The sequence below is a fragment of the Amblyomma americanum genome, chromosome 4 (genome assembly GCF_052857255.1).
Source record: "Amblyomma americanum isolate KBUSLIRL-KWMA chromosome 4, ASM5285725v1, whole genome shotgun sequence".
NCBI lineage: Eukaryota > Metazoa > Arthropoda > Arachnida > Ixodida > Ixodidae > Amblyomma > Amblyomma americanum.
In genome coordinates, this window is record NC_135500.1 from 71273262 (window position 1) to 71300335 (window position 27074).

General features: G+C 46.1%; 1 protein-coding gene across 1 annotated transcript in view; it reads left to right on the forward strand.

The window, feature by feature from the left end:
- Window positions 1–27074, forward strand: part of LOC144129564 (uncharacterized) — a 920144-nt gene that overhangs the window by 234380 nt on the left and 658690 nt on the right. Inside the window, exon 8 of the mRNA XM_077663706.1 lies at window positions 8695–8718. Within this exon, the coding sequence (XP_077519832.1) occupies window positions 8695–8718 (24 nt within the window). The remainder of the gene's footprint in view (window positions 1–8694; window positions 8719–27074) is intronic.

The following is a 27074-nucleotide window of genomic DNA, read 5'->3' on the forward strand; positions in this document are numbered from 1 at the left end:
GCGCCTCACTCCCTGCCGACCCCCACTGTGCTCACACCGGTATGGCGAAGACTTACAAGCACCCTAGACTTCGTTTATACTGCCGGGGAATGTTCCCTGTAATCCGATAGTACATCCGCTCCTGCCCGCAATGCAAAAGTCACAAAAGCCTCCTCGCCGCTACATTGCTCCGATCCCGTTCTCACCTTGCCCAAAGCGCCCATTCGAACGCGTTGCGCCGAGCTCTGCGCGCCCCTTTTCATCTCTCCTGCTGGGCACCTCTGGGTCAAAGTATCAGTGGATCACCTCAGTCGCTACGTTGAAACCTCATCCTTTCTATGTTCCTCTGCGCAAGACATTGCGTTTTTCTCATGCACCATCTCGTTCTGCGCCATGGTTCTTCTAAGGAACTTCTTAGTGACAGCCGTCGTGTCTTCCTCCCAGACAACACCGAAGGCCTACTTAGCTAGTGCCGCATTGTACACCGTTATGCAACTGCCATACACACTCCAGCAGATGGCATGACTGAACGTTTCAATCCCACATTAAGCGACATGCCCGCCATGTATGGTGCCGCTGAACACTCAAAGTGGGAACGCATTCTCCTTTCGTAATATAAGCTTTCATCACTGACGCACGGCCACGAGCCTACTTGTACCTTGTATACCGTGCTGCCGTAGTATCGCGCTGGTGTGTCTGAGTCTAACAATTTCTCAAGCAGCGACATATGTTGAAGAATGCCGCCAGCTTGCCCGCTCTCTTAAGAAACGAGCACTTTCACGCCCATACTCGTCCTCTTCCTTCCTATGTCCCTGACTTGCTCGTCTGGCTTTAGGTTCCGATAAAAGGTCCTGGTCTCTACACGACACTCATTTCAAAGTAGTACCAAGACCCGTACGTGTTATCTGCCAGAGCTCAAACGTAAACTACGTGGACTACAGTGCACGTCGATAGCCTCAAATAGTACTACGATCCCCCTGTAGTGCGTGCTTCCTCAGTTGGGAGGATGCCTCCTTTTTTGCCGGGAGGTAATTGTACCAGAGCAGCAAAGCTCACTCTCTGTGTTGAATTGTGTGGGTGAAAGCAGACGATGGTTCAGAGGTTTTAAGGTCTTTTGGAGCCTTGACGCTTGGCCTAAATCTTTGTTTGCTTTGCAAAGGGACCTAAGTTCTGGAGAACCACAGTCCTCTCTCCTCTCTTGCAAGAGGAATAAATTGGATTCGGCAGATCACTGAATGCAAATGCAAAATAACCGAAGCTACTTAAGGGTAACGGACTGGATTCAAAGAGCAGGCAACCGTAGCAAAAAGCTGAAAACTTCTGTGGTCGTATGAGATATTTCGAGATAAGGTGGCCGCAGCTAGCACTGATCAGAAAAAATAAGATATGGAAGAGTGTTTAGGCTTGCAATGGGCCTAGTCAGACTTATGATGATGAGACAATCTCAAAGTATTTAAAAACATTGCTTATAGCGTTATCGAAATCTATAGGTACCGATGATATGATATCCAAAACTGCTTTCCTAAATAGTGTCAAAGGAGGGTAAATGCATGTTTCTTGTATCTAAAAGCCTCCTTCATTTCACAAACTCTTCGCGACAGACTGGAAAAGCAGCAAAATTGTCGTTTTGCTTAAGATTACGTTTAGAAAATTGCAGCCGATTGGCAGCTATTCAAATGCGTTGTAGGTGCGCTAGCACTGCTTACCCCTACTATATTGCTCTATGCATTGTTACACTTTGTTATGCTTTGGTATTAAAGGTTCTCTTGCAAACTATGCGGTGAGCGGCGCGGAGCAGAGCTCTAGGGAGCATCGCGCGTACACGTCTGCAGTCCGTAAAATCTGACTGGTAAATGTTGCGAGGGGAGAGAGGCCGCGGTTGACGGCGCAGGAGCGACAGTGGAGTGACACGCGCTTATACAACACTGCCCGAAGACGCCGTGACGGCCGCAACTGTAAAGCCCCAACTCGATGCACACATCCTAGGCGTACGGCGGAGCGCCTACGCGCCCAGCGCCGCGCCGTGCCCGGCGTCCAAAAAAGTCATACACCTCCATGCTCCCTGTGCTGGGGCGTTCACCCTCTCGAGCCGACCGAAGGAATTTCAAGCGTGAAGAAAGGGGATTTGGGGGGCGCTGAAAGGACAACTTAAACCGCGAAGAAAAGTTCCAGGAACCTGCGATAGGTTCAAGCCATAAAGAAAAGAGTCTCCGAGAGCCCCCGCCTTCCTCCTATTGTTGTAAACCGGACCGACGCGCGCGCAAGCGCGCGCGCTCAGGCGCGGATATCTAACATGGACAGATATCTGCCCCTGCTCGTGCCTGCGCGCGCGTCGCGCTTTGCGCATGCGCAGACAGGATCCAGCGTACGCCCGTGCGCGTAGGCGCTCCGCCGGTACGCGTAGGATGTGTCCATCGAGTTGGGGCTTAATACTTGCCTCTCTCTTATTGGCGTCAGCTGTGCTGCCTCACACACTCATCTCGCCGCCTGACGCGTCCGCCGCCACTTTCTTTTTCGCGCTTCAAAATCACGGAGAGAGAGAGATCGGCCTCGGACAGAATGCGGCGAAATCCGTGATTGCAGCTTGAATCTTTATGCCCTAAATCAGCGTATTTTCTACTTTCAGATAGTTCTGACGTCTACAGCTTGCTAACTGTTTGAGTATATTGTTTGCAATGCCGTAAGAAAATATAGAAATCTTAACAAGTTTTTACAGATGGTCCACATGACGTCCAGCAGACAGTGCCTACTGTCATTCATAGAGAAGAAACAGCACACGATATTTGAGCAGGATTGCTTCGCAGAATCAAAGACAATATATTCTCTCTAGATTTGAAACGGTTAGCCACCAAAACTCATGCTCAAATGCTAAATTCTTCTAAGGAGAAATGCTGTGCTATCGAGAAAGAGAGAGATAGAGAGAGACTTTATTTGGTCCATTAAGGGTATAGAGTTCGGTCTTCGTCTTCATAGCTGCAGACTCTTGACCTTCATAGCAGGGTTGGGCCCCTAGTCCAGGGCTCCGCTATACTAACTCTTGTCTGTGCTAAGGTCCAATTCCTCAGTGTCGCATGGCACATAGATCGATTACAGTTTACTGAGCAGCTGCCAGATAGCTGCGAAATTGGCGGCTGTTTTACCAAAAGAGGGCAAGCTTAGCAGTCACGAGATTAAGATGTCACCCACTGACGGAGCTCATATGCCCTTGCTGATTCACCGAGGCTCTTAAACTCAGCTTTGCTTAGGAGACGATGTCAAACGAACGAGTGCAAACTGCGCGACCAAAACGAGACGTAAGACAAACAAATGGACAGACAAAGCGCAGTTCGCGCAGTTTGTAATCGTCCGCTTCATTATGAGCTAACTAGCCCGCCAGAACGATGACAAGGACGGGTGAAGGGTTCGGTGTGCTATGATAGAATTGCTTGCTTATTATCTTGAAGGTGGTCGTAGTTTGTGACGATGTGGTTCCCTCAACGATGGGCCTCCAGTCTGGTGACTGGGTATGCCTAGGTGATCACAGGTGCTCGGCGTCAAGTTATACAGACGGGGCCAATGGAGAGCACATTAATTGCTTCCGTCAGCTCTTTGGTGACGTGAGATGGAAGGTAGCCTGTTTGAATGGCTCGGATAGGTGCCTGAGAGTTTTCGAAAACAATGCATCCGCGCGATTTTAAAGCAAACTTTGCGGCACCTTTCTCCAGCAGACCTTCTGGCATCGTCTGTGTGAATAGGCTGGGAATGGTTTGGTTTATAGGTGTTTAACGTCCCAAAGCAACTCAGGCTATGAGAGATGCCGTAGTGAAGGGCTCCGGAAATTTCGACCACCTGGGGTTCTTTAACGTGCACTGACATCGCACAGTACACGGGCCTCTAGAATTTCACCTCCATCGAAATTCGACCGCCGTCGCCGGGATCGAACCCGCGTCTTTCGGGCCGGCAGCCGAGCGCCATAACCACTCAGCCACCGCGGCGGCCTAATAGGCTGGGAATGGTTGAAGATTGCATATTTTTTTATTGCGCCCATGTAAGTGCGCGAAGCGTCGATGTAAGCGCGGCTGCTACTAGGAACTGTCGTCTGCCCCGGAGCTAACAGAAAGTATGCACAACTTGAGTAAAGCCATTAGATCGCCATAGTCATAGTTCGTGCTAATAGACGTCTTAAAGCTTTGATTCTGTAATTCACAAAAGAAGCTATAACGTCATAATGTTTTTTATGGTGATTGTGAATACTAAAGCCAGCAATCTTTCCGGTGTGCTTTTACTGAAAGGGCAGAGTCAGTCACAGATAAATCCTCTGACTGCACAAGGGCTGTGTCTCTCGATCGTTCCTCCCTTTTTTCTTCGGCGGCATGGCAGTGCTGTATTAGATTGTTTAAATCAAAATAATAGCTCTTATCAGGAAGAGTGCAAGTCTGCAAAGATCGACGCCTTTGTTTATAATAGGCGGCTGTTCTTGAGTAAGAAGCGGCACAGACATCATACTTGCTGCGTGTGCCGCGGCGTTTCACAAAGCTAGATCCTTGCTCCATTGCTTATTTGTGTTATTTGCACTGAAATCAGGCATGTAAAGCCTAAGTGTTTCTTTTAGATTGTAATATCTCACACTAAACTGAAATCAAGAAGTGTCTAGATAAGGCTTAATGCTCAGCTGATAAGGAGAAATGATAAAAAGAAAAAAATGGTACAAAAAATTATAGAAGAAAATGATAGAGAGAAGATATCCTTCAACTTGAGCAAAACATATTGAATATTCCGCGAAAACGCTCACCTCACGAACATAAATACACACTGAGAGCACAGATTTCGTAAACGGTACAGAACATAACTGTTTAGAGGTTACAATTTATATTCTTCGTTAGTCCTTGCCTATAGGTAGCTTATTAAGGAAATAAAAAAAAACACATATCGGAGATCGCTGCTGAGACTTGCGACAGGAGAGTCAATAGGTTGGCAAAAATTTTGTTGCCTCAATTCTGGAAATACGGCTGTGTGAGACTGGCATGCTTATACTGAGTGCCTAATCATAAAAGCTGAAGATAGGGCAAAGGTTCCCGGCAAGGTTCCCGGAGAAAGCAATACTGCTCTAGCCAAACATGGCAAGAAATGTAAAAGCGACACCTGCGTCCCAGTGTACGATGGATGCGTGATTGTCGGCAAAGGACGAGATCGTTTATCTAGGGAGATAATTGAAGCCATTGAAATCTATCGTGCCAATCACTACAGTGTTAGCACTCCATCTATCTGCCTATCTGAGAAAGAATTGATGTTCCTAAGGGCAGCTGGCCATGCGTTTTGAGCGGTGGCTTGACCCTTGGTATTTCTGTGTTTTAGCAGCCAACCTTCCTCGTTTTTAGTTTTAACAGACATTTTAACCCTTTTGGACAATATAAGCTTCAGATTTGTTGAATATATTTTCCTTTTTATGTGTTTGGCCCTCTACACCGCGACAATTTTATCGTTCTTTTACTATCGTTTCCATTAGTATTAAACACTAAAACCCCCTTTTGCGCCGTACTTTCGCATCCTGTTTAATCCTTCATCCGTTCCCTCTTAATTTGCGTGACGGCCTCAACACCGTGCAGATATCAGTTTTATCGCCTTCATCCATACGTCATTCTCAGCTTCAGGTTTTTATTATATTTCGTTATTTTAAGTGGTTATCCCCTGTTTACCTGTGACCGCGCATGCCTGAATGTACCCCCCCCCCTTACTGCCACGTTATATATGTTTGTGCTCCAAAATAAAGATTCACTTGATAGTCAGCGCTCGTGTTTGTGCTTCCAGGTTTGTCTCCTGTCCCGTACTTAGCGCTGTTCCTTCATTATGTTTTTTCAACACTGGCGTCATACTCGAAAAAAATTTGTCCAGCGCACTCGGTGGTTACTAAGCATGAAAATTTCTGGAAAAATCATGAAAATGCAGGGGAAAATCATTAGGTCAGCGATTCCTGTAACATGGGAAGGCATATTTGCTTTGACAGAGGACGCACGCGGCACAAGAAAAATGCAGTGAACATTGCTTAAAACTGATAGGTACGATCAGTTGTACACCAACATACACCATGGCTTTCAAACTTTTCTGCTTCGGGCGCGAGGCCACTTTAGTAGCTTTTTTAATTGCTTTGCTGGCGTTTTCTCCAATCCAAATACGCAGTTCTTGATTTTCAAGCCCTCAGCCAGTAGCTAAAAGCGACTAATTGACGAATCCTTGAGGAAAGTAAAACGGGTTGTTCTGAAGACAACCTTAGCAGCACAGGTAATCAGCCTAAATATTGGAAATGTCTTGGCAAAGACTATTACTAGAAAAGGCCAGTGTGAAACCATCACTGATCCTCAGTACGAGGTTGATCCTCAGTGCCGCCGTGTACCCACCGGCCATACAATGGGTATAACTTTTCCCCTGGCCTGGTGCTCGGCTAGTAAGGGTTGATATACATGGAAAATGGGCTTTGACCCCACCTTGAGTAATCGAAAAATACCTTGTGCCATGGTGCTCTTTGACCATGGACGCCCTTGCGCCATAAAAATTCATCATCAAGTTAAACGGGCTATCTTTTTTTCCCTGTCCCCATCGTTAAAATTTTCGCATTTACGACACTGCACACAGGCTTCGTGGCGAGGAATGTGATAGCCTTAGGTCTGCATTGTAAGACATGCAGTCATCATTATTCTCTGTTTGAAAGGCAAGAAGTGACATGCATATTTCATCGGTATCGTAGTACGCCTCACTACGCCAACTGTAAGGTAAAATCCTTTGTCATAGCTCAGCAATCGACCCGGTCCTGTGGCAACTGTAGGCACCTTAACGCCGTAAAATGGATGATCTTATCTTTCCACATATATATTCTGCACCAGTGCTCATTTCTGCTTATTTATATGTATTAAAAGAAAAAGAGAATCGGCTGTAGCATGGTTGAACTTATTTCGTCAATCCCCTTGCTTCTACGGTTCCTACCCTCGTATTTTGACAACTAGCTGTTCGGGCGATGCTATCGGTTCGAGATGAGTCTAGCAAAGGCATCGCGCGTTCACTTGCGCATTGCGACAATATATTTTCTGCTCCGCCTTCAGATTGGCTTAGCGAGGAAGGGGGCATAGAACATAAATGAGCAATGTCGCGCGTTCAGCATCAGGCGCGATTACAAAGGCGTAAGTGTAGCCTCTGTTTTAATTAAAATTTTAGGTCAGGCCTTTTACGCCAAAATGGCTAATGCGTTTCACGTATTTCCTGTTCGTATAGAAGCCGTATTGAGGGAGCTGTCAACCTTCGTACCCTAGTAATGGCGGGTAATCTTTGTTTGTTGATGCAGCACACGCGTCTCGCTTGTACAGATGGGAAAATTTCAATTTTCGGTTGGCAAAACTCTTTGGTTCCGTGCATCTCTCAGTGCACAGAAAAGGCTAAAGTGAAGCATGGCTATGTGCACACTTGTTGAAAGCCCTCGATAGTAAAGAAACACGTTTTAAAAATTCGTTTCCCAACGATCGCTCCGGCTCTAGTACAGTCAGCTAGACGTATAAGGGTCCCGAGCACGAGCAACTTCTCTTTGTATTAAGCAGATGTACTCAAATTTCTCTCTGGTATACGTTAGCATCAGAAGGGTGTACGCGAATCGCGACCGCCGCCAGTCCCTAGGCGGCGCCAGGTGGCCCACCTGCCACGGTTGGAAGGTGGCGATCTGCCCGAGGGGCTACAGTATAATAGATACTCGAACTTGGTATACTACCTGAGATACAACGACCCTAAAATGTCACCTAATTTATAATGAGCTTTCCTAGGTAGGCCTCGGTTGTAAAGAAGATGAGTGCGCCACCTCAAATACAGGAAACGTTGGATATACAACTCATTTGGCTCCTTATCCAATCACGATCCATCTAAGATCGCCTCATGGTGTTTAGCGCACTAGAATTCATAATGACCATTCGTCGCATTTGGGCATTGTGTGTTTATTTGCGTGTCTGTCTGTGTGTCTGTTTGTCTGAAGCCGGTTTAGTGGCAGGCTTCTCAGGTGCCCACCGGGTAGTGGGCTACCTGCCCATAGTGTCAGGTGGCAGCCCATTTAATCGTGAGAGGCTTCTCAAGAAGAGCAACCTCGATTGCAGTCGAACCCAAGCAGCCTAACTCCCACCCATGGCAAGACCTGCCATAGCACCTGCCTTTTGCCACTGCGCTACTTATCACCTGCCCGGCGTGTTCCTTATTTGCTAAGGAGTAGCCCGTGGTAACCAGGCGGGAACCTGGGGCGTTGCACGAACGCTCACATACCCACCGGTTGCCTTACTTGCCAAAGTGTTGCCGGTGGCGCGGTGAGCAGTGAAAAAGGGTATTTGCTATGGCAAGTGTTTCCATGTCCTCCTCACATTTGCATGAAAGAACACATGCACCAACAACAAGCTTAGCATGTGAGAGCTGCTCTGCACATAAACTTATCATGTTTGCGCACTTATCATCATTTCGCCTAATTAATGAAATAGTTTGATGTTTTTTTCTTTAACATTTCGCTCCACCCATCCTGATATATTTTCTCATGCATCTATCCATTTCATCAAAAAATGTACATGCCAAAGATATTTTTTCACATCAACGCTGGATCATGTAGCCAATTGGCCACATTATTTAATAGCATTCATAACTTCAAATACTCTAAAGGTAATGATTAAAATTTTCTCATCTTACTTGAAAGCCCCTTGACCTCGTTTATATCAATTGCAGATACTGGTGGACCGAAGAGGAGCAGTAAGTATTTTTGCCTTATATTTTTTCCGGCAGCACTGAGTAGTCTTAATTGAAATATTGAGCTTGCTTTTAGAGTAAAATGTCCTCATAAGTGATAATGGAATCAAATTTTGCACGGAAGAATCACAGGCCAGTGTGGAAAATACGGATCCAGGAAAATTTTGCGTTGTGTATGTGTACTGCTGCATTTATCTTGATTTCATTATTCTCAGGCCACGAGGGCATCACAAAGGAATTTAAAGATCATAATTCATAATATTGTCGAGCTTCCACCTGTAACGAATCTAAGAGCTATATCCGGCGTAGCGAAGCTGGTCAGATTACTCATGTATTGCGTGAACTGCAAAAAGGAATAATGATGATGAAGTGACTTTTCGGTATTTTTCTGGGTGCCAGACTGTGCGTTGTGAAGTAATTTGCCTATGCGTGCGCTCAGCTAAAGACTGTAATCAATGTTCTACGGCAATTGTCTCTTTTTATATCATTTTTATACGATCTAATGTGTCGAGACAAACTAATCAACCGCGGAACTTGTAGAACGGGGGTCACTTTTTTGTAATTAGAGCAGAAAACGTCTGCAGGATGCAGCGTCAGCAAGCTTTTTGGCGCTCAGGAATTGAGAGAAAAATATTCTCTAGGATCGCTCAAAAAGGCCAGTGTTCCGGCCAGTAATAGAACCCAAAAAGAAGGAACTTTATGCTTAAACTTCTCCTTTGTACACACCACTTTTTCTACTACCAACAGAGATTATTCGTACTTATATAGCAGCAAGTTTATTTCTTGTTGCTTCTTGAAACCTACTAGAATTAAACAATTCCGAAAGACAACAGTTTTTTCTCCATTTAAAGGCACAATCACTGCCTATTTTTTGTAAATCTTCCCTCCAACCTTATCAGAACATTGTGAATCTAGAGCAGCAATGATGTTGGTATTATACTGAGTGAAACCCTAAATACCTTGTGCGGACCCTATTTTGCTCTGTTCCCATAACTGGGTGGTGTCCGCTGAAAACATTAAGAGCCACGAATTTCATTTCGAGCTGAGAGCATATTGCTTCATTTTAATTGCCCAATAGCACCATCTCAAAAATATGTTATAAACAAAATTTTGTTATGCTCGTTAATAAGTCCCAATACCATGCTGGACTTCTTCGAGAGGCTTCTGAAGGAATGGCTTATGCGACTCGAAATTTGGCCGTAATTCCTGGGTATTCAACGGAATCTGCCTTGCGAGCAGGTTTTCAAAACTCTTGAATTTATCTTTCACGGTCTTCTGGCGAAGAAGAGCATATCGTTTAGAACGTAGACCAAAGCTGCGCGAAAATATGCAGTTGAGCTTTCTATTCCTGGCATGGTGTCAAACAAGATCCCAACCGAAGGCATAGACTTTCGCCACCTTGAAACTGAACTCGAAGAGGAATTATCGAAAAGAAACCTTTCGAACTGGTCGGGGACTCTCTTCAACCCCACTTTTCTTTCAGAGAATATTATATGTGTTAAAGTGGATATTTACTCACCAAAACACGTGTCCACCAGGCGGTGCGAAAATGGCATTCAGTACGCGAGGAAACCTGTGAGATCTGGAGTGCGGGAAAATACGGAATTGCCACTTATTTTTTTTGTGCTTTCCGCAATTCTAAAAAATTACATCAAAATAATGCGAAATAGTCCATTCAATTCACATGTTTGCAGATAGTTTCAATATTTTTAGCACTGCTCTAGCACATATGTAGCAAGTGAGAATAGCATCCGTTTCTTTGCGCCACTTAACATAAACATACGAAACGTAGCTGCAAATAACCACCACTTTGCACAATGTCCACTTTCGTAGGCATTTGTTTTCTCAAACCGGAGATACAAAGTAGGACCCGCCACGATAGCTTAGTGGCTGTGCAACAAGACTGTTCAAGGCGAGGCGCATGTTTTGACTCAGTCCACATCATCACATTTCGATTGTGGTGAAATGCAAAAGATACGCGTGCGCCATGAAATGACAGCTCAGGTTGAAGAACTCCAGGTGGCCAGATTTAAAGTGCATTCCTGCGGTACAGCTTCCGTCGAAACCCCCGTGTCGTTTGAACACGTGCTACTTAGATAGTATTGTTACTATTGTAGAATAAACGCTTCAGAAATTGATAAGCTTTCATTTTTCAGAGCCAATACATTCTTTGTTGCACGCGACGCCAATGGGCAAGGAAAGTTCGGAGCACTCAAGCCCCTCCTTGGATTTCATGACGCGATAGCGTTAATAAATCGCGCCAGCGAGACTACTTGCAAGTATGGGGAGGGGCTGTCTTCCCCCCCCCCCCCCTGCGCACTTTCACTCCGCGCATGCAGCATTCCCGCCCGCTAGGCGCGGAGAGGTTCGAGCTCGAGGGAAAAAAGAGAAGTGACGACAGTGTAAACACTCACATGCTATTTATTAATTTTGCAATTAATACACAGAGCGAGCCAGTTAGCTACAAAACATGGAGGCATTCCTCGGAAATAGAAGGCTACGGAAGGTCTTATGACTTACCGGCTGGGGCAGGGGCCTCGACTTCGGAAGTATTGGCGGCGAACGCATGTATGCGCCTACAACGGAGGCCGAGTTTTTCCGTGCGCGCTGCACTCTTCGGGCAGGGCCATTCCCGAGCATATGCTGGGGAAGGTGACGAAAGCGCGCGTTTGCTGGGCTCGCTTTGCTGCCAGGAACCAGAAGTCCAGCGGCAAGGCACGACGGAACTCCATGCGCCTGCCGCGGAGGGTGACGAGAGTGTGCAACAGCAAACGCTCTTGACGCTTGCCTGATCCCGAAGAGGCTCTAACCAGTTCCGTGGAGTTCCGCGCAGCCTTCGAGGTGGCGCTCCCGTCGCTGCTTTTGCTTCTCCGTGAGGAAGACTTCCCTCCTCGCCACCCGGTGCTGTCCTGACGCACGATGATGAAGGTGGTAAGCCGCGTCGAAACGGACGGGGGAACAGGTTCTCAACATTCCTCCCTCCATAAATGTTGGCCTTCAGTTGAACTCACCCATGGATGCCAAAGACGAAGTGTCCACGAGCGCTGCGGTGGTGACTGCAAGCGAGCTCGTACAGGCGGAGTGCCGGGGTCATCCGATGAGCAGCAAGGTCACCGGGCACCGGCACCCGTCTTTGTCCCGCGGCAGGCATCCAAAATTAGCGTGCCGGGAGGGTGTTGTTCGCCCTGACGTGCCTTTGTTGGAACGTAGGGGGGCTGGCCCCCCGCTGTCGTGTCCGCTGCAAACTGCTCGCCGGAGACTCCATAGCTCGATTGCTAACGGCCACAAGACAGCATGCCGGGGCCCATACAATGGACCGCAGGCCGGGGCAGCTGCTATCGAACTCTTCATTCTACTCCTATAATCTCCAAAAGTTTTATTTGAAGGCAATAGAGACCGCGCGAACTGACCATTTGCTAAAATGTGGAGAAATGCGTGCTACACAACTCTATCCGCACTGTCCAAACGGTCGGTTCATCTGAACGTACCTGGCTCTCTTCGGTCGCAGCACATTCGCGGTTCGCTTTCCGTCATGGTGGTGTTAATTTCACTTGAACTGCATTAGCGTCTCTGGTTTAGCGAAATTATCAATTAGCTTCGCAGCCGTAAAAAAAATACGACGTTAGTTTGAACAAAGTAAGCTTTCTATAGTTGAGCGAGACTTCTCGGCTCAGTGAGGTTCATATAAAACAAGCACACAAGTTTGCGCTTGTTTGTGCTACGTTACACGTTACGACTATGTTCTCGCAATAGCGACAGGTCGCCTCCGAAGCATCTTAGCCTACTCGCTGTGACACTTGCCGGTGCCAACAAAGGGCCAAAGACAATATCTAGAACACGACGCCACGAGGAAATACGTTTCTGCTAAGGGGACCGTACTCGCTCGCTGCTATGCCAGCAACTTCAGGGAGAAACCACCCCTACCGCTTCCCGCAGTGTCGGACTGCCCCGGGGCTTTTCCTGCAATCACGGCTGAAATGCAAGTCAGCTGATTACGGAACCCGGCCTCCAGAACAAAGGGACGGAACCGAGAATATTTACAAATATATACAATAAAAATTGGGTCACCCTTCAGGCTTCCGCATTCACTGGCTTCTGGCTTGCTATTCTCCGTGGACGGCTCGGTCGCGTTCTCCATGTGGGGAACTCGTAGGTTCACCTTCAAAAAGGTCTCTCGATTAAGAGATCATCAAAAGCGTAGCATGCATGGCAATTCTCTCATGCTGCTATTCCGCTCATCACACTCTTAAGAAATCATCTTAGCCTTGTTGCAATTCCGAATTCGTGTCAGGCCTAATGCTGTTATAAATCCGGGCGGGCATTCCACGAACCGAACCGACTCCCGTCCCTCGTCACAACAGCTTGCCACACGTTGGGCTGCCATTGAGAAAATATGGCGGGGACAAAAGGGAGGGACGACAAAATGTGAACACTCTTATGCTATTTATTACACTTGAAATTAATGCAGAGTTGGCCAGCTAGCTACAGAACACCTACGAGGCATTCCTAGAAAATAGAAGGCTCCGTAAGGAGGACTTTTGACTTACCGGCTGGGGCGGGAGCGCGACTTAGAGGTATCGGCGGCGAACGATGTAAGCGCCGATAATGACGGCCGGGTTTTCTCATGCGCGCCGCATTCTTGGGGCCAACCGATCCCCGAGAATTTGCTGGGGAACGTGGAGAGAGCGAACGTTGCTGTGCTCGCTTCGCTGCCTGGAACCATAAGTGCAGCGATAAGGCACAACATATCTACGTGCGCCTGCCGCGGAAGGTGAAGAGAGCGTGCGGCTGCGACCGCTCGTGACACTGGCCCTGATCCCGAAGAGGCTGTAACGGGTTCCTCGGAATTCTGTGCAGCCTTCGAGGTGGCGGTCCCATCGCTGCTTTTGCTTCCCCCTTAGCGAGACTTCCCTTCTCGCACAGCCGTGCTGTCCTGACGCACGATGATAACGGTCGGCCGCGTCGAAACGGAGGGATGAAACAGGCTCTTCACAATCTCATTACTATATTGCCGAGTATCAGCCTACCTACTTGTACCTGCAAGTTTCCGGGAAGAGGTTCTAGAGGGTTCACATGATGAGCCGATAGCTGGACATCTCGAATTTTGTCGTACCCTCCGCCGCATTCGACAAGTACTACTGGCCCCGACTGTCAGCCGATGTCGCACATTGTGTGAAAACCTGCAGGGATTTTCAGCGCAGAAGGACCTCTGGCACCCGTCAGCAGGATTTCTGATCCCTGTTGAACTTTCTGAAGGCCCTTACAGCAAATGTGCATGCACTTGCTTGGTACTTTTTCGATGTCGACGCCTGGAAATAACTGGATCATCATCCACACTAAACTCGAATCAGACAAGATAGAAATTTTATCGTTGTTCTTCTGCCCTAAACCAACGTATCGACAGACGCGAACACCGGTAAAGCAAAGCACATGATATCATGTGCACCAAAGTAACACCAGCTAGATTTGACGGCGTGCTAACGACGTACGCAATCGTTCATCAGCCGTCTCTAACGGAGGGTTACCAGGAATTTCTAACCTTACGAACGGTGAAGAAAAAACACCGTACGTCAACTGAGACGGCGCAAGGTCGAATTGCTGCAGCTGTTCAAAAGAACGCGCCATGGGAACTGTTTACTTTTTTCTGTTTTGCTTAGTTCAGAAACGAAGCCGCAATTTTTGGTTTCGGTCGAGTCGGAATCGAGAGCAGGTGGCGCAACGGATCAGAAGACGGCGAGAGAGTTGTCAGTGCGGACGCTGCTACTCTGAGCGGCCTAGGCGCTGGGCCTAGCAGCGCCAGCGGGGCCGCCTCGGATTGCGTTGCAGAATTGAGCACGGCGGGTTGTCTGGAGCCTCTCTTGGAACAAACATCGTGAGGGGCGACTTCGCGTTTGACTCTCCTGTTTTTTAATGTGCGACGGAGAAAGGAAATGCGAATGCTTAACCGAGTTTTCTGAAGCGAATATCGTAAACGACGGCTGAGCTTGCCTCTCGCTCTGGTTTGAGAATGATGGTACGGCGCCATTGTGAGCGAATCGAGGAAATCGCTGGCTTGGTCACGCCCTTGGTCACCGGGAAAGGTTGTGCCCGGAAGGATATTCTTGAATTCCTGCCATCTCACTACCGTCTCGCCGTCATGGTAAGTGATTTTGCATCTTAAATATTGTTGCATGATAATGACGTGAGCAGGCTTGTGTGGAGCGCTGGAGGACTGTGCTGCGGAATGGAGCAAAATATTAGCGCAGTTATCTTAACGACACGTTGCTAGTGTATGGGTTGTATTATATGACTTTGCACCTGTGTTTGAGCGCTGCACTGTCGGTCAATCCCACTGCCTGCATAATAAGTTCACCTTCATTAGCAAAGCACGAGCGCTCTGTACAAGTCTCCTTACGTCCCCTTACGAAGTACACCTTGCAAGCGGATGTAGCGTTTCGGCATTTATATTTTAGAGCTCTCTGAAGCATTTGTCTCATTTTAGTTTGGATATGCGCAGCAATTTTTGGAAACATTTATTTTCATGCCTGTTCGCAGAACGAGGTACGCAGCATCGCTATTAACACAAAAAAATCAGGCTGCGTTTTCTAAAATCGAACGGTTCTCCACAAAAAAAACATAGTGGTGGTTCGACAGCGCAACAGCACACACAGACCAAGTAGGAGACGAGACACACGCGCTGGTTTGTGTGTCTCGTCTCCTACTTGGTCTGTGTGTGCTGTTGCGTTGTCGAACCACCACTATGCATCACCAACTAGCCCAATCTGCAGTTCTACAAAAAAAATAATTTTGATTATCGTGCGCGTCGCAGCAAATGAATGTGCCCAAAGATTCTGTAGTGCATACTTGTATTCGTCGTCATAGATTCAGCCGCCACATTTAAAATTCCAATCAGATTACTTGTCGCTTTTAGCACAATGGTGAAATCACTTTGTCACTGGAACACGAGTGAGAGCGAGAAAGAAACGGCTGTCAGTTTTTGCCTTATGCTCTGCGGTTCGTTGCGGCATAACTTCGATGGGCGCAGTATAAGTGTGTTGTCACTATTTGTGAAAATATACCAGCTGGTTTAATTTTAAAGCATCACATACTTCATTGTCTTGTTCACTATCAGTATTGGAGTCAGTATTTCGAACAACATACATTTTATTCATAATGATTTACTTGCTACCAAACCTGACTGAACTTTGTTCTATTCAGTTTCTAATCTATGAAGAACTCCAAGGTTGCATCAGTTTAATATACAAGCAGTACCATACATTTCAGAGTTAAGTCGCAAAGAAAGATGCTGCCTGCAAGACTTGTAGGTATTTTTCTGCAAATGACTGATGCGCATAGCCAAGAACGAAAATTTTTGAACGAAAATAGCAGCTCAGTATTTATCTGAGCATATGATGACTACCTTCTATCCGTAGAATTTACTCAGATTTAAGCACTGATGTGAGGAGCTTTAGCAAAGTTTGGAATTTGTGATTATTTTTTTAGAAATAGGGCCGTCACAAGGCCTTGGTGTTTCGTATCTTGCAAAGAGGCGGAATGCAAACAGTGACAGGAGCTGTCGAACCCCAAGAGATCTTTAAAAGTCAGGCGTAGTTACCTGTGCAATTAAAAAAAAAATAGTAGGAAGAAGGAGCCAGTGTAACTGCTGTAACTATGCACAGCTCTCAAAATAGATTACTTTCATGGACTAAGTCAGATACAGCGTACTGACACGTTGCTATTTTGGGATTTGCATAGCTACTTTCTAGTCTTCCCGCATGTGCACTCCCACTCTTTTCAAATAACCAATAATCCAATGTTGAGACGGATGTCCTTTCTTTAGACTTGCATGAAACTATGGAGAGGCGATCGCCATGATTTGCTTTTGCGACTACGGTTTTGTCATTTCATTCACAAATGGTAGTCATATCTGGATACGGTGCACCTATTTTTTATTTTCAGTTGGAAAAGAGTGTTTTGGCTTGTAGTCTTCATTGGCATCCAATCCTTGTGGAGTGCTACTTCATAGGCTGTATTAAATGGCGATACACACTTTGAACAACACCAGACCAGTTTTGTATTCTAGGTCTTCATTATACACATGCATATATGATTCATGAGCAGTAGTGATTGTTGGTTCCCGGGCTGTTATAAGTACTCTAAATCTGATTCCATAGAGAAATTTTGCTTCTTCGATGCTCGGCTAAAATTCCTGTAGTTGCCATATGTATCAAATGTCAAGGAAAAACCCAGAGTGATAGTTTTTTCTTGTGCCGCTGTACCTTTTGAATACGCACTTTGTACCACACTCCCGTGTGGGCAGTGGCGCACCATTGTTTCTTTAGCCTCTAGTTCGATTAGAGTTAGGCTGTTGCTCCACTGGTTGCAATTAATTTAGATTGAGCAGCTCGGTTGCCTTACATCTAGAATATGATTTTCAGATCTTTGGTAGAGAGGCCATTGCAGCATTTTGATTAACGTTTGGATAGTTGTGGTGGCCCACTAAATGTGATCATGGCTGTGATGAATAAATCATATGTACAGTCACGCCTCTGTAATATGAACACTGGTTCTTGAGCAAAATTCTCGCGAAGGGATTCACCCATAATAACGAATCGGGAATTAAAATTTTTTTATACAAAACTTGTCGCCAAGGTCTCCTGCACATAGTGGTGGGCAATGAAGTGGAACTAGACAGTGTTGATAGCTGCAAGTACATTAGCCTGGTTACCATTAACTTTAATAATCGGTCATTGACATATTTGAACCTTGAATTTATTTGACTTCATTCATAAAAAAGATGGGTTGAGCATGGTTTTTCTATGAAGAATTTATCACTTTCGGCAGGGAAGACCACTCCTTCCTGAATTCATCCCTCTGATACTTAATTCATAATGTAAATGATACTGGAATGCGACAGTATTTCTTTGCACTTCCACAAGTGTTAGAAATGTCAGTGATATTTCGTTTTTAATTTTGCAGGACCAAGCACTTACAGCATGCCTCCTCACCTATCAAGGCGCAGTTTTCCTCTTCATTGGCCTGCACCTTGTAGTGAAATCGTCATCGCTTCCGTGGGGTTTGTCCTGTTTGCAGCTTTCTGGGTGGTCTGGAAAATCTAAACAAGGCACTCTGTCTCCTGAGCTTTCTTGAAAGTGCTTTTTGTGGTTTGGATGAAGATAAACCACGCTTCGATGGTATTGAGCTCATCAGTTTTTAAAAACCACTTCATCTTTACTTCACAGCTGCCTCTTCTATCTGCTTGTACATGTGGTACATGTCTCGTTTTTTTAGTATTGTTTTCAACACTTGTAGTGGAACACCAACTGTGCTGCTATATTTTAGCAATGTTATCTTGATAGGTTGGCCAGAGTGAAGAAAAAAGATAACAATAACAGCATGAATCTGTGAGAAAACTGATGTATAGCCTTTCTCATAAAGTAAACAGCCAAAGAGTTTGGCTTCTAAGCCATGTAATAATTCCTCTGAGCATCCATGGACGTCCAACATTCATGGTGGTCAGGGCAAAATTTTCTGTACGTTCAAGAGACCTGGAATGCTAGCGATACACAACAAGGCTCAGAAGAACATTCCTTGGGTTCTAAACGTCGGCAAATGCTGTACTTGCATTATGTGGCAGCATGGCAAGACATGACAAACAGGAACAGCAACATTTCGTTGACCCTAAGGATCGTCACCCCATTGGTTTCTTCCCCCTGCATGGGTTAAACATAGTTATTAACTTTTTGTATCTACCTCGGACTGCTTCCTGGCTGAACTGTCAGCATTTTGGTATTTCTCTGTTTTGTAATAGTTTTCCCGTTCTGCCACATGACGCAGTTGCAAGAATATATGCCTATCTTGCAAGTAGAAACAAAATTAATCGTGATAATAGATTTGGTGAACAATTCATTTTTCAGCAAAATTGCGCTTAGACACAGGTCCTCAGAAATTCAATTACTTGCTTAATCAAAAAGTTAGTAGTCATTAGTGTGGTCAGTTGCCATGGGAACTTTTCTGGAATTTTACTTCACTTCGCCCTAAAATGAACTTTCTGAATGCCTTTCTCTCGATGAAACACAATGCCTGTGCCCTTATCGCTTTTGCCTTTGGCCATGTGTTTTTTTTTGCTTGTAGTGCCCGCCGTCAAAGTAATACCAGGTTGATTAACGCCTACTGTTTGAGCATTAGTCATTACTTGTTAGCTAGATTGAAACGCATGTGTGCATGTGTTTCTGTATTCTAATTTTCAATATAAGTTACGAGTGCTGCAATTTATTTTCGACAGGCTCCAAGAAATGGGTGGATAACATAATTTTCGGGGCACATAATATTTCTCCACAGCGTAGAACTCCTTATATTGAGTGTATATTTTTGTTTTATGATGTTTTTAGGTGGTTGTGTGTTAAATTGAAAGTATTTTATACATTTTTAAGGCTATGTTCTTTCAATCTGTTTCTCGAGAACAAACGTGAAAGTTAGATTGGTTTTGGTTTATGGTTTATGAAGGTTTAACGTCCCAAAGCAGCTCAGGCTATGAGAGACGCCGTAGTGAAGGGCTCCGGAAATTTCGACCATCTGGGGTTCTTTGACGTGCACTGACATCGCACAGTACACTGGCCTCTAGAATTTCGCCTCCATCGAATTTCGACCACCGCGGCCGGGATCGAACCCTCGTGTTTCGGGCCAGCAGCCGAGCGCCATAACCACTCAGCCACCACGGCGGCTGAAAGTTAGATTGGATACCTGTAATAATTTACTGTAGATTTAGTGGGCTGCGTTATGATGTCTGTTTAGTATTTCTTTTACTGTAGTCTGTAGATCTGCATCTTGAAATTAGCCACTTGAATTAGGCACTGGGAATTGTCTGGTGCATAATATTTTTCAGCTAATCTTACCTGAGTGCATAAACCTGAAGTGTAGTGAAGTTTTGAAGTTATCTCTTTGTGATTTTTCAAAATTTGCTGTTATATCGTTTTGAATAAATCTAGGTGCTGATTTCAACTTCGTCCCTATTTCTAATACCTGCCCAAGAATTGTGGTTGGAAATGTTGTTTATTGTCCTACATTGAAAAAAAAGAAATTGTAATCTAAAGGTCTTCATGGCCTTTTCCTTACATTACGCAGGCTATTAGATTTCTTTTCAGTTGAATAAATTTGACATGTGATAGTTAAGCAGCCTTGTAATGCTGATGGCGTTAATATTACAGGTATATGTGTAGGTTAGTAACTGACATTTGTGGTAATTCAGTGGTATTTGTAACAGTGGTCTCTGTAATTGAGTGTTTTCGAACATCCAATGAAATGAATATGTCACAGGAACAAGTGAAATTGTGAAGAGTGTTTTGAGGACGTGCTAGTAGCAATGTTGTGTAAAGTGCTTAAAACTACAGTCTCGAAAAAAAGTCTAAGAAACTTATACAGCTACCTTGCATATGAAGGTAAAACTCATGAACTATAATTTTGTTCGAAAATAAAACCACGGAGCACAAGCGATATGTCATGTTTTGGTGTGATCCTTACTGCGAATCCTTCTGCTTTTATATTTCAATTTTAAGGACTCATAGACTGGATTAAAATAGTATTCAAAAATAATTTCAATGCGCGAGTGGAGCATGGCATTCAAAATTCTCTTTAAAAAGGCCCATTAAGGACTGAAAAAATAAGCGCCAGTAAGAGAGATAGCAGAGAGATAGCAAAAATTATTTGTCCAATGCGGAGATACCCGCAAATGGCTTCCTTGTGCACCGTACAGGATCTTTCACTTTAGTGATTCGGTTTTTAGACCACAGTGAAGAGACGGTAGACATTTACGACCAGAAGAAAAAAACAATGTGTAGCAGCAATTTGGTACGTAGATTTGTTACGAAGGTCTTGTTTTCAGTTTCATTGCCTGCCGTCTCCCCAACTCCTCTTTTCTTGTCCATTGCGGACCATACTGTCAAGATTATTTCCAGCTTGCGGCGGTGCCATGGTTTTTGTATTTTTTACAGAAGAGCCGTATACACAGCGGAGTAAGATTAAAGACGTTTCCTTGCCGCCACCGCTGGTGTCGTTTTGTTTCCGCAATGTACGGCAATACGCTCTGACTTGACTGCGACGTCGTGTGTATGCATGGCGCCACGATCGTGCAACGCAAGCATCTAGGAGAAGGAGGTGAAGACAGCGGTCCGATGCAAATTGTATCCAGCGTTTTTGCCCTGTTCCTTACAGTACTACTTTTAACGACACGGACGAATGGGGTTAATTGGTATATCTCTGCATTAAGGTTTGATTGGGCTTTCTTCTTGATTGCGAAGCGCATTCGAACCTTATTAGTGTGATTAACAAACTAGCACCGTTCCGCCTATATCGATCTCTAGATTTTCTAGTAGCGCTGTAAGAAAGAACAAAAATGCAATTTAGAAAAACGGATCCTTGTCACCACCTCCTCTTTTTTGATGCTGGCGTTGCGAAATCTTGGCGCCTGTATACATACGACACCGTAGCCACCGCTCGCGCATCGCCGTGGTTGAAACCTCCCATTGCTAACCGTAAGTGCTTCGTATTTTTTGTTTTAAACGTCTACACCAAATCTTCTGACATTTTTAACCGCAAGTGATTCGTATTTTTTGGTGTAAAAATCAACACCAAATCTCTTTCGTTCGCCAACCGCACGTTGCTCCGAATTTTTTGGGGCGGAAATCTACACGAAATATAACGGTGTATTTCGAACCTCGATTAGGGATTTGATTTCCAGTGAAACAGCGCAACGGCACAAGGCCAGAGGACAAGAAAGGACGATACACAGCGCTGACTAACAACAGAATGTTTTATTCAGTGAGCCATGCTTATAAAGGCGCTAGGGACACTGAAAAAACAGAAAAACAGGAAAAAAACACACACAGAACCGTGACAGATATCCCTCCAACCAGGCACGTATATGATAACACAAGGCTAACACGTGTGCAAAAATTCATGTTCTTTCTGCAAGATAGCGACAGAAGGGGTGCTTACGCACCTCTGACCCATCTTCAAGATCTCAGACGCTTCGATAAGTTCTCTAGTCATCTGATCTTTGTGTCTATCAACAATTCTGCTTTTGTCATACAGAGGCTGGCACGAACAATCACGACAGTGAACACCAATGTGGCGGGCAGCGTTTTTGACATCATTGTTGTGTTCCCTCAGCCAATCGTTCAAACAACGACCAGTTTGTCCAACATATGCACCACCACAACTCAAAGGGATCGAATAAACCAGATTCTCTACGCACTTCACAAATTTTACCTCATGCTTTTTTGTGCAGATGGGTTCACCCTCATTTGACTTTTTGGGGCCATTTACACGCGCGCACAGACTTCTCAATTTCACAGGAGCTGAAAAGACAACATCTACTCCGGCTCTCTTACCAATTCTTTTCAAATTATGCGATACAACATGAATGTAGGGTATCACAGACACATTTTTTCTTCTGGTACTATGGTCGACAGCGGCAGAAAGTTTTAACTTTTTCAGCATCCCCTCCGCTACAGCCGCTAAGACGTTGAGGGGGTATCCTGCAGTAACGAGCCTCTGAACCTGATAATAAAAACTTTTGGCAATCCTGTGGGTGCAAGATTTTTTCATGGCGTTACTGAAGCAAGACGCTATAATGCCCCTTTTTACGAGCTTCGAATGAGAGGAACTGTACGGAAGCAACGGCTTTTTGCTCCTAGGTTCAAAAGACCAGCACATATGTGCAACAGTGAAGTACAGGGTCAAGTCAAGACATTTTATGCAGTCATCAACAGGTACTTCGTGTGTCACTTCAGGAGGCGCGAGGACTTCAGAAAAAACTGAAAGAATGACATTAAGTTCTTGATCAAAATTCACCGCATCGGATTTTATCAGAATCAGGTAGTCATCTACAAAACGGAAAACTTTTTCAGCATTTGAGCTAATGAGACGATTTTCAATGGTCCTGTCTAGCATGGCTAAGTAAAAATCGCTGAGCAATTACCGAATAGGGAGGAGCTAGAGGACAAGCCAAAAACACCCATCTGGGTTGATTTGTGTTAAGTGTGTAGTGACCGACTACCTGACCCGCTACGCCGAGGCAAAAGCCGTACCGAACGGACAAGCAGCAGAAGTAGCCAAATTTTTCATGCAGTGCATCCTTCTGCGACATGGCGCCCCCGATGTGCTCATTACAGACAGAGGAACAGCATCCACGGCAGAACTGACGCAAGCCATCCTGTGTTGCAGCCAACCGAGCCACCGGAGGACAACTGCATACCATGTGCAGACCAACGGACTGACCGAGCGCCTGAACGAAAGCATCGCCGATATGCTCGCCATGTATGTCGATACCGCACACAAGACCTGGTTCGTCATCCAGTGTTACGCCGTCTTCTCGTACGACACCGCCGGACAAGAGATCACCCAGATGACGCCTTTTGGGCCCGTCCGTGGCAGGGAGGCCACGACCATGCTGCCCAACGTTACCGAGGAAGGGAACGTGGACGTTGCCGCCAACCTTCAACGCCCAGAAGAATCCCGAAAACTTGCCCGATTACGGATCAAAAAGCTGCAGCGGACCGACGCCAGACGATACAACCTATGAAGACGCAACGCGGAATACAACAAGGAGACCGAGTCTGGGTTTGCACGCTCATTCACCACCGCGGATTTGGTGAAATGCTTTTGCGCCACCATTTCGGCCGATATAAGCTCTTTCATCGGCAAGGCGACCTGGACTATGAAATCGTCCTTGACGAAATGGCTGTAACACAGTAACGTCGCGTACGACGGGAAGTTCTCCATGTCATTCGTCTAAAGCCCTATTATGGCTGCAAGAAATGAAGGATGCTATGTTTCCACACACGGTGTTTATTTTTCACAACGTTTTGTTTGTAGTCGCCTTATATTTTAAAATATCGGGTCGATGCTTCTTCGAGAAGAGAACAATACCAGAAATTTTTGTAGTGTTTTTTTACTCTTCATAGCTGCCGGACCGCCGCTTTATCGCCATTTTTGCGAAGCAAGACGCGACCAGATTTATTTCGATTGATTCCATACTGGTGGAGACGACTCTACGTTGTGCCAGAATGTTGTAGTATCTTGCAACTCTTTATCTTGAAAGTTCGCTGTCAGCTTTAAATTAAGCACGGCCGAGAGCGGCGGCCTTTTTTTCGACGACTGCTTAGCATGCTTGTCACTACGCCGCCAAGATATTCAGTATATTTTGGGAGCATGTCAGCCGAAATCAAGAGTTTTGTTTACACGCCATTTCCGCTTATTTTTGCGCTCCAGATTGCAGTCACCACCACGGGACCATTCTACCCGAACACGTGCTCTACTAATGTTATCAAATCTCGTGACACACCAACTGTGACGTGACACAACATGAAGTCGTTCTCGAGTCGTTCGCGTACGCTCTCCCTGACCGAAATGAATTTTTCTGCTCGCTTAGTAACTAATCTCTTAACAAGTGCCTTGAATCACTCACACACTCCTTAGCATAGAGTCGTAATCTACTACATTATGTGAAAGACCACTATAGATATGTGTAAAAACTTGCTTTAAGCAAGCCCTAACAGCATGCCTGCATGGCCTACTGTGGCGTGACTCGAAGCCACAGTGGTCAGGGGTTTGATTCCCTGCTAATTATCGCCGTTTCATTTTGAGCGCTACTCGTTTTCTTTATACACTTTTGAATCCCGCCGCTCCAGTCAGGAGTTTCGTGACACAGCACCGAGAGCCGCCAAACGACAGCACATTTTCCTCAGAACGGGAGCCTTAAATCTGTCGCTTCAAAAAACGGCATTGTGGGAGCGGTATAGATAATGAAGAGGAACCAATTCAAATAGCGATTACAGAAATAGGTAATGCGAAAATGCATGCCATTGCTGGCAAATGCGATATTCAATATGCACAGAAAGTTACCGCTACAATGAACTTTTATTGCATCGTTGGGCTGAAATGGTTATACATGTAAAGGATGGAGGGGGTTTAGCATTGCTAACACGAATTTTTGAGCGAAAGCACGGTGGGTCACACAAATTTCGGTTTGGGCCAAGTCCATTTTGGGGGTGTCCCTAGATGGTTCCCAATATGGGTCGGCTCATTTCTCCAGTTTTCATGAGAATAAACACAAATTTCACGGTACGCAAGGACCATTTTTGGGGTGTCCCAGTTCCGAACGTGTGTCAACTCGTTTGCCAATTTTCCGGGTGGAGGGCGGTCGATGTTGTTTTGAGATGCGGTCAAGCATGTCTTCCACCTGATCTTACTCAGATTTACCTGAAGTCCAATTCGGCCAAGGTGTTTCCGAAGCCAAGATTTCAGTTAGCCCGTGTCATATGTGGGCAAAGGCCACGCTGGGGATGTCCTATATTACCTCTTATGAACGCACCGTTAAACTTTTGTCGATTTTGGCCGAGATCACTTCATGGTCAAACATCAGGTGGCTCATGCCATATTTGGGCACCGGCCACGTTAGGGACATGTCATACTGGCTCTTACGCTCCCACCATTATATTTGAGTCGATTTTGGCGAAGGTATATTCAGAGTCAAATTTATTGTTGTCCATGACTCACTTGCGCTAGGGCCGCATTGGGGCCGAGCCACGCGTATTACCTCTCTGGAACCCACCATTGACTTTTCGTCGATTCTGGCCAAGCTCGCTTCAAGATGAAACCTCTTGCTCATGCCATACTTGGGTATGGACAATGTCAGGGACTGCATAATCCCATCCCCAACCTTCAGGGCCACTGCCAAATATGCTCACAGCTGTTTTTACATTCACTGCAAGTTTAATCATGTGATGCGAAATCAGGCTTCAGATAAGCGACGGCTATCGGCGAGAATGAAGCTAAAAGTGATTTAGCACTAAAATAAAGATGTCAGTTTGTAGCCGGCAGGTTCGGATCGCTGTTCTCGAACTGCTTAATACTGAACTTTCTGCTGGCCGGATTATTTTATCACTGGCTAGCGCAGAGGAGCGGCATATGCTTATTGGCGTCCCTCCATCGAACGCTTGCCGGACGGCATACTTCAGCAATCACAGACAACCTAGGCTGCACGATATCAAATGTCCTAAGTGCCCATTGCCAGCAAATAATGCAAAAATAGTCGTGAAATCGCAGCTGATGTGAAGCACAACACGATGGCAAGCAAAGCCGAACATGAAGCAGATTATATCCGATATATCACAAAACATTTCCATGGAAAGGTATCCGCCGTAACAAAAAATATCAATTTTACACATAGTGCATTCAATTTCCTATTCGGTGAAGATTTAACTGTAGCTTCTGTGTATAAGGGTACTTCTCGAAGATGAAGGAATTCTCGAGGGTGTAGGTGTTGTTATGATCATACTTTTTGCCACGCGGGACTGTGTAAGCGACATTTTAGAACTGTGAAGGAAGCCGACAGCCTCACGACGGCTGTATACTGGATGCCCTTTTTCTTGAGAACAAAAAGGTTCCCACTATCGCGCCTGCTGGCCGCTTCCATGAGGCGCTGGAAGACTTAGTCCTCCGCGACTGCAGCGGACTCTCCCACGGGCTACCAATGAGTACCGGGAAGCGATGCGGAGCCAATTTCCGGCTAATCCTTGACAAGGGTGCTAGTTGGCATTCATTTAAAGCCGCCGGCGCAGCTCTGCCAGCCTGTCAGAAGCTAGCGCCACACTGCGGCGGGCGAAGACGCTCAAGAGGAAGCAAAAAAAAAGAAGGAGACGTAGCGAAGAGCGCGTGGAAGAGAGAACGGTTAGGACGCGGTCGGCGACGGACGTGGGTAAGATCTGCTGGCTCCCCGAATATCCAGACTTGGGCCTTAGCCGCAGACGTCCGGGCTACCAGACCTGGACAGCCGTCGTCGAGGGCCAGGCCCACCAGATCTAGGCACCACGGTTCCCTTCCTGTGCGGCAGCTTCAGAACACGGGCCGCTTGGTCTACTCCGCTGCTTCCCGGACTACCAGACCTGGGGGCCGCCTTTCTATCCACCACGGCATCCCCGGATTACCAGACCTGGGGGCCGCCTTTCTATCCACCACGGCATCCCCGGATTAACAGACCTCGGGGCCGCCTTTCTATCCACCACGGCATCCCCAGATTACCAGACCTGGGGGCCACCTTTCTATCCACCACGGCATCCCCGGATTACCAGACCTGGGGGCCACCTTTCTATCCACCACGGCATCCCCGGATTAACAGACCTCGGGGCCACCTTTCTATCCACCACGGCATCCCCAGATTACCAGACCTGGGGGCCACCTTTCTATCCACCACGGCATCCCCGGATTACCAGACCTGGGGGCCGCCTTTCTATCCACCACGGCATCCCCGGATTACCAGACCTGGGGGCCACCTTTCTATCCACCACGGCATCCCCGGATTACCAGACCTGGGGGCCACC